The sequence below is a fragment of the Cuculus canorus genome, chromosome 1, assembly GCF_017976375.1.
Source record: "Cuculus canorus isolate bCucCan1 chromosome 1, bCucCan1.pri, whole genome shotgun sequence".
NCBI classification, from domain to species: Eukaryota; Metazoa; Chordata; class Aves; order Cuculiformes; family Cuculidae; genus Cuculus; species Cuculus canorus.
This window is the reverse complement of record NC_071401.1, coordinates 13,916,344-13,931,774: the sequence shown is the minus strand read 5'-3', so window position 1 is coordinate 13,931,774 and position 15,431 is coordinate 13,916,344. Positions and strand designations below refer to the sequence as shown.

At 38.6% G+C, this 15,431-nt stretch overlaps 1 protein-coding gene across 1 annotated transcript in view; it reads left to right on the top strand.

Moving 5' to 3' along the window:
- The first annotated feature begins 1,048 nt into the window (after positions 1–1,048).
- Positions 1,049–15,431, top strand: part of TYR (tyrosinase) — a 49,431-nt gene continuing 35,048 nt past the window's right edge. Inside the window, exons 1-2 of the mRNA XM_054081642.1 lie at positions 1,049–2,013; positions 10,970–11,186. Coding sequence (XP_053937617.1) covers positions 1,171–2,013; positions 10,970–11,186 — 1,060 coding nt within the window. The 5' untranslated portion in view covers positions 1,049–1,170. The remainder of the gene's footprint in view (positions 2,014–10,969; positions 11,187–15,431) is intronic.

Here is a 15,431-nt window from a genome sequence, read left to right as displayed (position 1 = left end):
TAGAAGCCAACAGGATTAAAGCACCTCGTGCTCCCCAGCACGGTCATGTGATAGCCTGCTGATCCTAGCAAAAGGCATCGTTTCCAAGCAAATTTCTCACTTCATTTGCGTATATGTTGTTCCTGCTCTGTTGGGATTCTTCTGAAGCATAAGGAAATAATTGACAATGATTTTAGTAAAAAAATGAAACCTACAAAACCACTCCTCCTAAGAACAGCAGTAGCTGAGACAAACTGTGGATAATTAATACTCAATTTGATCAGCAGTAAAACAACTGCTGTCTCTTTGCTGCAAGAGGCAACTTCAAAGAATACATAACTTCTAACAACACCCATACCATTCTGTTTTCTCCGATCAGGCTAACATGTAAGAAGAAACAGGTGTTTTCTGCAAACTTATTGGCAGATTATCCATATTCCCCACAAAACTACCGTGAAGATTTGAGTGCAGATTTTGGTGTGTCATTATCTGTCAAAGTGCAAAGGATCACAGGGGAATGATTTTTTTTTTTCCTGGAAAGTTTGTTGCTTCCCTTGTGAAGCTACTTTGCTTTATGCTGACCTGGGAAATGCGTCTTAGACTGAAACATAAAAATGCCAATCCAGACTGCTTGTTCTGGTTCTGCCCTTTGTTAATACTTAATCTGAGCACATTTTATGTTTATGTCTTAAAAAAATAAATAGCTTACCCCAAAATTATTCATTTTATCATTTTTTAGGTTCACTGTGCTTATTTAACTGATCACATTCTCCTGAACCCTTCTTTAAACAACTATTTACTCTAACACATGCTATCAAATGAGGAATTTGAAGAACCCACAATTGTTTCTGTGCCCAAATTTTAATTTAACTTCCTCTCCAATTGCCAGAGGAAATCAATCATGTGTTAGGCAGAAGATGAAAGTTTATAATAAATGCCTGTATCCTGAAGCCTGTAGGGGATGGTGGAAAAAGTCACTTGACTTTCACCCATGACATGTGATAATCAGATTAACCCTGAAGTGCATTTTGTGTGTAAATACTCCCAGGGTAGAAACACGGAAGGACATTGGAGGTTGTACCGTAGCAGGTCAGCAGTGAAGCATTCCTGGTGGAGACGAGGAATTTCTTTCACACCCAGGACTTTGGAGAGGTCAGAGAGAGCACTCCACGCACTGAAGCGTTAACATCAATGGTCTCCTGCTGCTCTGTGAGGATGTCGTTTTTTGCCATGGGCTTTCTGCTAGTCATCCTCCAGCCTTCCACCGGGCAGTTCCCCAGAGCCTGTGCAAACACACAGAGCTTGCTGAGGAAGGAGTGTTGTCCCCCCTGGGATGGAGACGGATCCCCTTGTGGAGAACTTTCCAGCAGAGGGTCCTGCCAGAATATCCTTCTCTCTCTGGCTCCACTGGGACCACAGTTCCCTTTCTCAGGAGTGGATGACAGAGAGGATTGGCCCTCTGTATTTTACAACCGGACGTGTAAATGCCAAGGCAACTTCATGGGATTCAACTGTGGGGAGTGCAAGTTTGGTTTTTCAGGACAAAACTGCACTGAAATACGACTGAGGACGAGAAGAAACATCTTCCATCTCACCACCCATGATAAGGACAAGTTTCTTGCCTACCTTAACTTGGCAAAGAACACACCTAGCAAGGACTACGTTATTGCTACTGGCACTTATGCTCAAATGAACAATGGCTCAAACCCCATGTTCAGAAACGTCAATGTCTATGATCTCTTTGTGTGGATGCATTATTATGCCTCTCGAGACACACTCTTAGGTGGGTTCAATGTGTGGCGGGACATTGATTTTGCACATGAAGCCCCTGGCTTTCTGCCTTGGCATCGAGTCTTTCTGCTGTTGTGGGAACGTGAGATCCAGAAGATAACAGGTGATGAGAACTTCACTATCCCCTACTGGGACTGGCGAGATGCAGAAAACTGTGTCATCTGCACTGATGAATACATGGGTGGCAGACATCCCACCAACCCTAATTTACTCAGCCCAGCATCATTTTTCTCCTCATGGCAGGTAGGGGAAGGGGAAGGGGAAGGGGAAGGGGAAGGGGAAGGGGAAGGGGAAGGGGAAGGGGAAGGGGAAGGGGAAGGGGAAGTTTCATTGTGCCAGAGTTGTCCTACATTACTTTAGGCACTGCAGTGAAGTACATAAGCTGGGAGCTTAGCCATGCTGCATTCCCTTAGACATTCCTAGAGAAAAAGCAAGAATTAGCAGAGAGCAAATCAGGTTTTATGTGAACTTAATTTTAAATAAGAGCTGTGAATTTTTCTCTTTCCTTCTTCTCTCTCTGACTGTAATATTTCGATTTCTTAACTAAAAACTTAAATTTAAGTTGAAAGAGGGAAAGTTACATTTTTGTGTCCAGATCTGGCCTTTAGCAGACTAAACAGGCTTGGGTCTGCTGAAGCAGTCAGGTGAGAAGAAGCAGGATTTATGTACACAAATTGCTAGCACACAACCTTTGCAAGACATCTGGTGACTGAGTGATGGAAATAGAAGTTAAGAGTTTTCAGAGGCTCTAACTCTCTCCCAGTGATTTCTTCTATCTAACAGTTAAAAACTATCAAATTAAGCTTGTCTGCTTTCAAATTACAAAAACAAGAAAACAAGCAAAATAAATCTTTAGAGTGCAGAAGAACCAGCTGTGTAATTCACAGTAGTAGTTCAAAAAATATAGAAGTATTAATCTCTGTTGATCAAGGGAACTAAGAAGAAAACCCAATAGGTGTTCCTGCCATTTAAAAGCACTGAAAATTAAACCAAGGTAAATTTACATATTTACATATGTGATATGTTCTCATATAGCTGAACTGCTACAGCTCTCATGCTCTTATAACACTGAAAGCTTCTAGACATTTTTTTGTCTCTTGTTCATTACTGCCACACTGCCTAAAATACAGTGACAAAGGTCTATTGGCTTCCATAGACACATTCCATCATGACAATAGCATCAGTCCCTTCTGGCACTGAAGTCTATGATTATGTTGGTGTAAATCTATCTTTGTTCTATTTATTTCTGTAGTAACAGCCCAAATGAAGGTTGGGCAGTTTTAGTGATTTAATGGAAAGTGAAAGAGATGCAAGCTCCAGCAGCTCTCTGATATTCTGGCATTACAGAACAGCTACTAACTGGGCTTGCTGGGCTGGTTATACTGTATTTGGGATTTATTTGTGTCCTCTCAATAACAGACACTGTGTATATACCTGTAAATTCAAACATCCCCAGATATTGTAAGAGACGTACTTTAGGACATTCTCTGTTGTACCTTTTGTATGTATTGACCAGTTCCCCCCTAAACAAGTTCTTTACAGGAACCATTGCCAGGAAAATGCTTGCATACAACCCCCCTGTTTGGGAGGCCAAGATGATTCTGCTGGCATATATGTGGATTGTTTTATGCTATTTGGCCTCAGTGCTCAGAAATTTTCCTCATCACATTTCATTTACCAGTGCAGGCATTGCCATAAAATGGATATAGCTACAAACATGTATTTTCCCCTCATTGTTTAAGATTCTTCTCATTTCTAACAGTGTGAATCCACATGAACTCTACTGAATTAATTAGATTTCATTATGAGAATGAAGAGGATCTGATGCTGTTCTGCACTGAGTTAAATAAAGAATTATGTGAAAATGGTACAAGTATTAAAGTGGATTAAATGAAACTGGAATTGCACTGGTTACATATGTCAAGTGGTAGTATCAATACAGTACATAGGACGAGATAACCAAGGTAGTAGGAGGCAGGTAGTATAAAAGAATCAGCAAGTTGCTACTAAAACTTCCTCTTTTTTTCAAAGTTATTATTAATCATATCCAGATTCTTGAATTTTTTCCATCCTGCTAGTAAGTACTCAGAAAATTTACAAGTAGTAATATATATATTTAAGAAACAACCAGGTTTTTAACTTCTCATTCAAGGTCAGTTCCCACAAATATATTCTGAAAATAAAGACTTCTTTTTGATTAAAAAAATTGCCTTAACAGATATTTTTGTATAAATTTAGTAGGTGCAACAATAAAAATTGTGCCACATCTAAAACACATTCAGTGCCAGAGTATGTATATAAAAATATCAAAGTCCATTGCTGAAGTTTTCCTGCTTATTTCTGAAAATGGGTGCTGATCACTTGTATTTTTCAGCCACTTTTGGAAATGTTACACTTATATAAAAAAAAATCCAAAATAGGACTACAACAACTTTACCTCCAAAAGGTATTATTCCCCTTTAACATCTTCTATGTGTATCTCTGCTGTCTTATTTGGAGAAAGAAGGAAAGATGTTGAATAGATCTGCATTTTCAGTCTGTGAGTTTGGGGTGAAGATACAATAAAAATATATTTCTTTCTAAGTCTTGAATCTAAATTTAAACAATTGTTATGAAGAAATAACAGTCAACACAGTTCCTTTAAGTAGCATGAAGCAGAGGATCAGAATCTCACTGCAGAAAATCAAAAAGGAACAAAAATAGCCTTAACTTGAACTGGAAACCGGCCACAGATCTGCTGCAGAATACACTGATCATCCAAACTCTATAGCTAAACAGCAAGAGAGAAAAAAAAGAGGAGGATCCAGAAATGTGAAGGAATTTAGGCTTTTAATAAGCATTCAACAAAAAAGAGGGCAAGAGAAACCTTTTTGAATAACATATCTGTAATAGGATGTCCTTTTTAGAATTTTAATTCTCTTTCTAAAGCGTAACAAAACAATGCCTGCTATGTTAAGAAATACTTATAGATTTATTAAAGAAAAAAAAAAGGTAAAGTGCCTATTTGCAGAAAAACATCCTTTTTTTTTTTTAATCCTTAAAGAAAGGAGAAAATACTTTATTCCATTGAGCAGTTGCCATGGCAACATGGATACCCATGAATACACACTGAAATTCTTGCTTTAGCCTTACTTTTTCTTCAACATGCTGCTGTTACCACTTAGCAGAGTGAATTATCTGTCCACATTTTTCTCATGTTTATCATCTAAGTGAAACTTGACTCCTGCCTCTGTTTTTATCAGCAAGTCTATCAGGAATATTTAGTGGTTTTATTTGTTTATTTGACTCATTTTAGGGTAGCTAGAGAGGATTTTCTCATGTTTTCAGTTACTTGTTTGTGATGATTCAAGTGTTGCACTTAGAATTAGTACTGCATGACACATAGTGATGCTCAAATATATTTTGCAATTCCATACCAATTTAATGGAAAGTTATACGGAAAATGGAGGTTTTTCATGACATTTTGAGAGCTTTCTCTTTTAGTGTCCATGTCTATAGTTATTCAAGGTAATGGATTTGCTAAAGAAATAATTATTACACCTCATCTAAATAGTAGTAGGTGAAGTTCTGCTCTCCTCTGCACCATAAGCAATTTGCAGAAATAGCTGACATCAGCAGAGATACAAATGCATAAAAATCTTTCTGCAAATAAAATCAGAATCTTTCTGCTGGTAATTAACATTAGCTTGGGGATGCCCACAGTGTGCTAGACAGATAATGAAGAAAATCAAGCAAAATAATATAAGTACTGTTTTAGGTTTGCTATTGTGATGAGCAGGTTACACAACCAACTTTATTCCCCTGTAGTTTCTCTCTCCTAAAAGGAAAGTGATTTGAGAGTAGTAATTGCATAACGTGGAGAGCTGTCTGTTCTCAGATGTGCTGGTGTAAGCCTGCAGCCAATTCTTTGTTTCAAGCAACGAGAATTTCCCTTAGCACGTAATTCTCTATCACCCTGCTAAACCACTTACCCAAATGCAAAGCTACTACAAAGGGAAACAAGTTATACAAATAGAAAATGGATATAATGCTCCTGAACTAATAATGGCAGTACTTTAGATCCATTACCTGAAAATGTGACTTCAGAAGAAATACAAAATTCAGCTATTCAGACAGTTATTTAATTCTAAGCACAGTTTTTCAGGGAGTTGTATTGCTGGGCTGTAGAGTCTGAAAGAACCATTTGAAATATTTTATGTCCGTCTTTAAAAAATATGAGAACTTCTCAAAAATGCAAATACCAAAAGCCAACACTCCTTCATTCTTAAATCAGCCAGTCTTACATCTGGTTTTGGACACCCCAGTATTTGATGGACTCAATTACTTTATTTTTTATTGCAACTTAATAAGTTTTAGCGCCAGCTACCCTTTTTAAAGTGTAAATTAAAATACCACTGTCCAAATAGAGTAACTGTAAAATCAGACTTTATCAAGACCGGTCTCCTAATGATATGCTGACATGGACTGTAAACTTTTCTTATTACAAAGAGATAGGACTCCACATGCCACACCTCAGTACCACAGCCTAAAGGAATCAGGATCTATACACAGCAGGAGCAGCCACTCAGGTATCCTCAGTTTCTTTATGTCACTGTAACCTCAAAATAATACATCTTCTTCCACAGAATCATGAGCAGGTGACAGCAGAGTTTGGCCTGTGGTTGCTTGGCTGTTCTCTAATATACAGCTGTGTTTGCTCAGCAGCCATGTAGTATAAAAGATAAACATCTTCAGAGGTGTATAAATTAATAGCTAAGGAATTTCATAAAAATTAGGTTTTGTTAAAAATTCACCAGAAAAAGAAATCTATTTGTAGAAATAGGTGTTGGTGAATTTGCTGTAGACATGGAGACAGCAACATTAAGGGTACAGCTTGGAGGCAGTCACAGAACAGGGAATCACAGTCTGCCAAACCAGAAAGTGTTTACCAATATTTAAGCAGTAATTGATAACATAGTTTCCTACTCTACTCCAGCATTGCTTTGAGATACTCAACGGGTTGTAAGTTACCCTCCAGTTCTGGACTGCCTCTGAGCAAAGAGAGGAAACTCAGCCAGGTTTTACTGAAGGCTGAGAAAATACCTTGAAGGCCTTGGATTTGTTTCAGTGCTGTCACTTCACGTTTGTCTCATCTTTTTTAGCTCGATTTTCAGAGCTTCTCCACTTAATGCATACACCATACAAGTCAGAAAGATAATTAATGACCTTAACATTGCACAAAGATGTTTTTTAGAATTTCTTTGAAGGTTTGCTTTCTGAATTTTCTTCTTTTCTTTCAGTCCTCTGCCTGTTTTACTTTTCCATTTCTGATGAAGGTCTTTTCCAACGTAGTCATTCTATGATTCTGTGATTCTATGATATTCAGGACTACATGAAGAATCAGATATAAATATACACAGCTTCTTCAGGGAAATTTGATCTGCTATAGATACAGCAACTTTTACAGTTTTTCTTATAATAGCAAGCTCTGAAAGTACAGTTTGTCCTGTTTCAGTTTATTTGGGAGTTTCCTTCCATTTTCCCGGTTTGGTGTGTAAATGATTTCTGGATGCCATTGAATTACAATTAGATTATGACAAGCCCTAACACAGCCAAAAAAAAGTAAAAATTAAACCTCTTTACAATTATCAAATGTTTTAAATCCAAAGTGAGGGCTACACTTTAAAGCCATTCCCAAGCAAGGATAAGAGAATAAGTGTAGAAAGACAGAGAAAGGCAGTGAATGAGTGCAAAATCTCTTTTGACCATATAATGGGACCCAAGGCTCCAGTTCAACAGTCTAGACTTCCTGTAGGACAAATGGAGTTCCAGGGAGGTGTCAAAGAGGGTCGTGAAGTGCCCACATCACACACTTGAGGGAGCTGGGATGGACACCACAGATAGGGAAGTCATAAGGTTGCTCTAGCTGTAGTTTGAAGTAGTCCTTTTAAGTTATATTAACCTGAACCGTAATACTATGAAAACATGCTGATATAGTTTCTGGATAGGGGCAGAATCCTGCTTGGTGGGTTCAGAAGGAAAGCAGAGCAAGATACCAGCTCTAACAGAAGCCAAAGTGTCACTTAGCACTTTTAGTGGCCATACTTCCCCAGCAAACTAAGGAACTTCGTATCACTTTGCAAGCAAACAGCTATTTCAATACAATAGAAAAATCACTTTTTTCCAGTGCTCAGGTATATATTACCTGTGTTGTACGTTCCTGTGAGCACAAATCTATTAAGTCCAAAACAACCACAAGGAATTTGTCACCAAAACCCTCGAAGCTTTGAATTTAAAAATAGCAGACAATGGATGGAACACTGTTGAATATTCCTGTAATCTAGGCACAGGAGCTAGGCTGTTCAAACGGTGGCAAACTAAAAGACAAAATGGTTTCCCATTTGTGAAAAGGTGCAAGACAGCAGCAACGCTTCCACACATTTACAGTCTGTTTTCTAAGAAATGGTACAAAGAGCTGTGCTAAAGATTTCAACTGCAATGCACAGAGGGATTTTTCTGCTCAGTGATACAAAGCACAGGAGTGATACTGCATATTCTGGACTGCCATCTACTGGCATTTACTCTGCTAACTACTTACATAAAATTTTCCTCAGAGTCTCTTTCTAACAGTTTCCCTTGACCTACTGAATTTATGCATCCCAGAGAACAGGCATTGGGTGCAGTTGGAAGATGAAGCTTTGACCAAGGTGAATTGAGAAATCTGCTAGGGACAGTTACAAAAGGGAACAAAAAATTATGTTTTAGAACACATGTTTCTAGAAGAAAGTATACCTGCTGAATGAAAAGAAGGCAGTGATGTGACCCATTTTCTCTTTACTTTTATGTCCAGAAAGAAACATTTAACTGACCTTTGTTCTGATACCACTTACACACCACAACTGATAAAACAGCTAATTATAGTTTTGGGATAGACTCAGAATTTGTATTACCTATGTTATACCTTTCTGGAAAAGCATTTTAGCTAATTTTATGGCCAGATTTTAAATTTTAGTTCAGAACAAACAGCAAAATGTCACAGATGAACATTTTCCTTCCGGCCCCCTATGTTGGCATTTCTTCACCTTGAGTTACGCGATGTCTTATAGCATCTGGCTTCTGTTAAAGATGAATTCTGTTATTCAGACTGTTAATAAGGACTACATTGACAGATAAATGGAAAAAAAATAGCACTCTAACCATTCATAAGCCTCATAACACTAGCAGTTGCATTAAATCCCACTGAAATGGGTAAACAGGATGAAAGGGAAATGTTCCTTTGTTTAGACATATTTGAGCTCATGTTTGAAGATTTCCTGTCTGAATACCTGAAGAATCAGTCTAGAAGGCAGCATGTGATTCCTCTTTAGGACGCAAGAGGGATATATCCCCAGGGTCCTGGGATGAGGATGAAAAGATAAGAGATGGCAGGGCACAGAAGCCAAAAGGAGATACAGACCTAGGCAAAGTCTATAAAAATTAGAGCTAAGCAGAAATTCTACGTGCATGTCATTTCTGACCCACGTGCCCCACTTGGGTTAAGCTCCACCAGTCAAGGCACAGTTGCCTTCTCCATTAGTGCACTTCTAGGGACATAGGTCTGTGCATTCTTTCTAAACAAAGACATTACTAGAGTATCTCCCTCAGCCTGAACCACCCCCCTGTTTTGCTTCTAACAGAAACAAACTCTCTCAGGAACACTAATAATAAAATCAGTATTGTAGCTACCCTTTGTGTTTATAACTGTAAGTCTCTCCCTGTCGCTGCCTTTTCCTTCTTGGTGGGGAATCTTAAAAGAGACTTCTTAGAGGCACAGTCCTGACCTCTGTCCTTCTTAAATGCACAATCCTGACCCACTTGGTGAGCTTCTGAGGAAAATGTGCACATGAAACTCTCTGCTGAACAACTACCTACAGCCACAAAGGACACATTAGCAGCTTTAACAGACTTTTTTAGATGAGACATAAGGAAGAATTTCTTCACTATGAGAGTGGTCAGGCACTGGCACACGTTGCCCAGGGAAGTTGTGGATCCCTATCCCTGGAGGTGTTCAAGGCCAGGTTGGATGGGGTCTTGGGCAACCTGACTTCGTGGGACGTGTCCCTGCCCATGGCAAGGGGCATTGGAACTAGATGATCTTTAAGGTCCCTTCCAAACCAAACAATTCTATGATTCTATGATTCTATGATTCTATGATTCTATGAGTAGGGTAGATTTCAGCTAATAAAGAAGTCTGTACAGATCATTTTCTCTGATAAGCTTTCTTACCTTCTCAAAAAAAAAACCTCATTCAAAAGTTAGTTAGGCAGCAAAGCAACTTGTCTTTGGCTCTATCTTTAGTCACTTCAGAGGCACTTCCCTGCCTCCAGTGCGTGATTCATTTCATCCTAATGCAGAAGCAGTGAGTTTAGTTGAACACTCTTAATTTTGCTTCCCTTGCTAACTGCAGTCCAGAGACAGTTTCTGCATTTTACCCATTTTATTTCATTGCCTTAGTCAATGGGGAGAGTTAGACACCCCTAGAGGTAAGTACTCCTCTCCTACCAGACATCTGGCTTAGTAGGGGTGAATCACGCTCAGGAGATGCTTCTCTCTCTGTTGAATCCAGTCAATATTGACTCTGCAGAGGCTGTCCTAAAGTGTTGCTTCAATCTGGCAATTTGTACACAGCTAGAACTGGTGAATTGAATCTCCCATGCTCTCCCTTCATGAACAAAGTAGCTCATGTTCTTTCATCTGATTCACAGCAGATATGATTGCTTTCACTCACCTTCTTGTCCACTGTTTCAGTCCATGAAATAGAAATGCACCTCCAGGAGGAAAGAAATCTGGAGGTTTCATTGTTATGTTTCCTTCTCTATAGTGTCTCATGTAATAATGACACCTATTCTTTCTCCATATTTCTGCACTGGTAGGTAACACTGAATTTAGCCTCAGTGAGTTTTCAAGAGCATAAATGAGAACTCATACTCTGATCCGCATAGTTTCAGATACAGACCAATGAGCTATTTCAAAATGTGCACTATAGTAGAGAGGTGTCTTCCATGAAATAACCCAGTTTACATTAAAATCCTACATAGCAAATTTAAATTTTTTTTCCTGCAATATGTTTATGATATTGAGTATTTTCTTTGTTTCTTTAAAAAAAATAATCAAAGTGCCTCTTTTGTTTGGCTTTATTTTTTACAAATGCATCTTTACTAATAGAAAGTTTTTTATACAGGTAATTTGTACTCGGTCTGAAGAGTACAACAGTCAACAGGCTTTATGCAATGCCACAGGCGAGGGACCTATACTGCGAAATCCTGGGAACAATGATAAATCAAGAACCCCAAGGCTCCCATCCTCAGCTGAAGTTGAATTTTGCTTATCACTGACTCAGTATGAATCTGGACCCATGGATAAAATGGCCAATTACAGTTTCCGAAACACTTTGGAAGGTAACACATTTTATTCTATTGTGCTATTTTCATCTGTAAATTGATTCTCTCTGGGGTTAGAGTCTTTAAACTCTGTACTGTTTGAGCTGATTCCATAAAGCATCACACAAAAAGACAGTAAAAAAAAAAAAAAAAAAAAGAAAAAGTTATGCTTTCTCCTGGAATAGCAACAGACAGAAATAACCACATTAAAAGCATTTCATAAGAAAACAGATACTAATTCGATCTATTAGGAAATATTGTCTTCTGCTATAGTCAGCATTAAGCACAGTAGATAGATGTAACACTACATAAAAGGAGATCATCTAATAATTTTCTTACACACGATCATAACATTGTCCATGTGGCTTACAGGTTTGCCCTGGGACTCACTGTCTTCCAGAGACCAGGTATCACAAATAGGAGGGTTTGGTGGCTTAAAGAACCACTGTCAAAGGCATCAGAAAAAGTAGGTTTAATACGATGTTGCAAAACTGTGGATTTGACAAGGAGATTTAGTGGAATTTAGCACAATTGAAATAGTGCCTTAATTAAAGATTCAAGAATGGCAAGGTTCACACAAAACTTACAGCAGGTTTCTTAAATCAAGTCACACACACAGACAGAGATAAACATAAAGATATACCGATATACAGATGCACAGATGTTAACTTACAGTGAAAATTTCCCTCTTCTCATGTTTAATGAATGTCACTTTTTACCATGTTGGCATTCCTCGATGAGTGACTATTGAGCATTGAGAAGTCTGACTTTGCCTTTATGCTCATTGATGTTAGCAAACAATCTTTGAATCTTTGTGAAATCTTACTTCTTCATTGACTTTTGTTTGTATGTGATCCTCTTGAAATCTTACCCTGAGAAGTGTCCCATTTCAGGGGGACATGCTGGTAACAACTTGCTGAAGTTTAGGAGAGCTCTGTGTCTCACTTCGGATTTATCAGATCATGAGGTGATTGACTTTGGTCAGTAATTTTCCATTCTGGCCAAAACTCATGTTAGGTAACTATGGTACTTTCTACCAACTGTACAACTGCAGTACGTTCCGGATTGTACTGTTCTTTTACTGTTCAGATCTGGCTGCAATCCATACAGCAGGAGTTCCAGGTGCTGTCAGGGAGTACCTAACTGTCCTAGCTCTCATCCCAGCTCACCACACTTGTAACCAAGACAAAACCACAATGGGCATTTTCTCCCAAGATATGCATGGCTTATCCTGAGTTTGCAGGGTGGCCCAGAGGCAGCGAGGCTGCACCGCCACACCAGGCTGTACAACAAACGTGAAAGAAGATGCTGCCAGTTGGCATGTTATGTCTACATTCTGCCACTTCAAACTCCATAGCAGACTTCTCCCCAAATTTTAAGGAATAGGGATTAAGTTATACTTCAAAAATTACCCTTAGTCTAATTTCCAAAACAATTTAGTTATCTTATTTATCTAACAATCCAACCTGTTATGAATGTTCCTAGTTTGCTAGCAGACAAGGGTTCTTTTCTAAAAGGAATAGTTCTTCTCAATTTTCTGTTTACCCAATCTCTTTTGAATCTTGATGAATTGCTAATAAACAAGGATAGTACTTTATATATCTATCAGTAAACATTGCTACAACATCGTATATCAACTGAATCAAATATGATCTACTTCTGATATCCCAGAGATGACTTCTTGCAAGCAACTGAGCAAGTGCCAAAACAATGCAATATAGGAGTTGGTGTGAGGATAAGAATATAAAGTTTCCTCCAGGAGGCAGGGGGATAGATCCAGTTTCTGCTCTAAAAAGCCAAAAATATGGAAATTTTCTCCCAAGGCCAGCTGTGATTCCAGACATTAATTGATGTCATCTCTGGGCATAGCTGTTCTTTCTACCTCTGTAAAAAGTAATCAGGTTAAGTATTGGAAGGAGAAAGATGACACAGCTGAGTAGAGATTTGCTTGCATTTTTCTCCATAAAGTATGTGAACACATGTAAAGAGTGGAATAGGAGTAGATAGAAGGGAATCAAGACAAACAAGTAATGAAATCATGAAGGTTTACTATCGTGCAATAAGTATTGTAAACAAAAGCAAAGGCAGAGTGTATGGAAGTTATGCAGTCATACATGGGTTTACTAAGAACTGGAGTCAAAATGGACCTCTCACTCACAAAGTCTAAATTTCAGTATAACGACAGCTCTTTACATAACAATAATTCCGTGACTACTTACAGAAAAAAAGGTAAAACCTGCTTTTTGTCAACATTAAGTCTATAATGACAGTTAAAGACTGTCATAGATCAAGTATAATCCTTTGATTAAAACGGACACGTTTTCTTATTGAAAATAACAGTAGATAGTTGAAAAAAATCAACAACTTAGATGTTTAACAGAACCGCACAATGATCAGGAAAGCATCTGCAGTTCTCAAAGAGCCTGGAAGAAGTTATATTAACTCTAAAATCAGGATCAGTGTTTTTTCTGAGTAATCTATGAAACTTTCTCTCTATTGCTGCCTCTTTGTCACATTAATCTCATAGCTAGTGAGAGCAGACACAGCTGGACTTTGTTAATAATAGAATCATAGAATGGTTTGGATTGGAAGGGACAGCAAGGGTCAGCTAATCCAACCTCCCTGTGGTGAGCAGGGTCATCTTCAGCTAGATGAGATTACTAAGAGTCCCATTGAACCTGGCCTTGAGTGTTTCCAGGGATGGGGCATCTACAAGCTCTCTGGGCAACCTGTGCTAGTGTTTCACCACCCTCAGAAAAAAATAAATTTCTTCCTAATATCTAATCTGAACTAGATATTTAATCTTTAGACTAAATCTTTTCATCTAAAACCACTACCCTTTGTCGTATTGCTACAGACCCCTGCTAAAAAGTATTTCCCCTTCTTTCTTATAAGCTCCCTTTAAGTATTGCAAGACCACTATAAGGTCTCCTTGGACTCTTCTCCAAGCTGAACAACCCCAACTCTCTCAGCCTCTCTTCATTGGAGAAGTGTTCTAGGCCTTTGATAATTGTTGTGGCCCTTCTCTGGACCCTTTCCAACAGGTCCATATTCCTCTGTGCTGAGGACTCCAGAGCTAGATGCAGTATTGCAGGTAAGGCGTCACCGGAGCAGAGTAGAGGGGCAGAATCACCACCCTTGACATGCTGGGTCATATCATAGTGCCCTCTGCTAATGATACTTGAAGAGGATTGTGTTTTAATATGAATAATGGCAATGCCATTACATCTAAAAAGATCTCTTCTAGATCAAATTTTCCTCCAGGTGAGTTTTTCTGTTCTGTGTAACAACTCTTCAGAAGCTGAAGAGCACTCACTTTTCTCCTAACACAGGTTATCAAGATTCAGCTCAACATTGTGGTCATTTGGAGCTCTTCAAATACCATTCAAGACATATCACAGTTGCCACTAACAGGCGGTAATGGTATTCACGTGATTTAGATAGTACTTTCAACAGACTGGAGAAAAAAATCCTGCATATTCTTAAAGACATATGTAAGTCAGATATGATTCAGAAGACATACAGCTTAGGTAGCTACAGAAGCAGCTTACATCATCTTGGTCATACTGCTGCATGGCTTCTGGATGCATAGAGTTAGCTCAAAGCAAGGGCAGAGCATGCCTGTTACATCAGTCCATCCAGATAGGCCTTCCTTGACATAGCCCTTTCAGAGCACCCATGGGATCCATTCTGTGGGATTTGAGAAGTGAAGAAAAGCAACTGAGCAGGTCCTTTTCTCCTGCCAGTGAAGGTGGACCTTTGCAAGTCCTAGGATTCATGTTGAGTGAGCTTTGGAAACTGTAGCACAGTGAGGAAAATCTCAGTAGGGTAAAGCTAAGGCAATGAATGTCCCCTCCTTATATTCTCAGTAGATATGAAACTGAAAAAAACCAAAACAACCTGACATTAGATCTTCTCTGTTCTAGCGGAAGTCCTGATAATAAAGTAAATGTGCTTGCTTGTAGTTCAATCCCACTGCAACTACCAAATCTTATATTGTTGTCTAACTTATATAACCTACCTAAAGGAGATCTCTAGTGCTCAAGAGCTGATCTGAAAGAAGGTAGAGGACAAAAGGGTGATGTTATTTTTTCTTTCCATAAGAAAATTTCATTAGACACAGAGATAACGGGAATGAAATTGTGTCCACATCCTTCCATGATAAAGAGCTATTTTTGATCATGAATCTGTCAGATTATGAGCCAGATGTGGCTCAGTAGGCATTTATCTATATTACCATAGAGATGAAGCTTATATAATTAG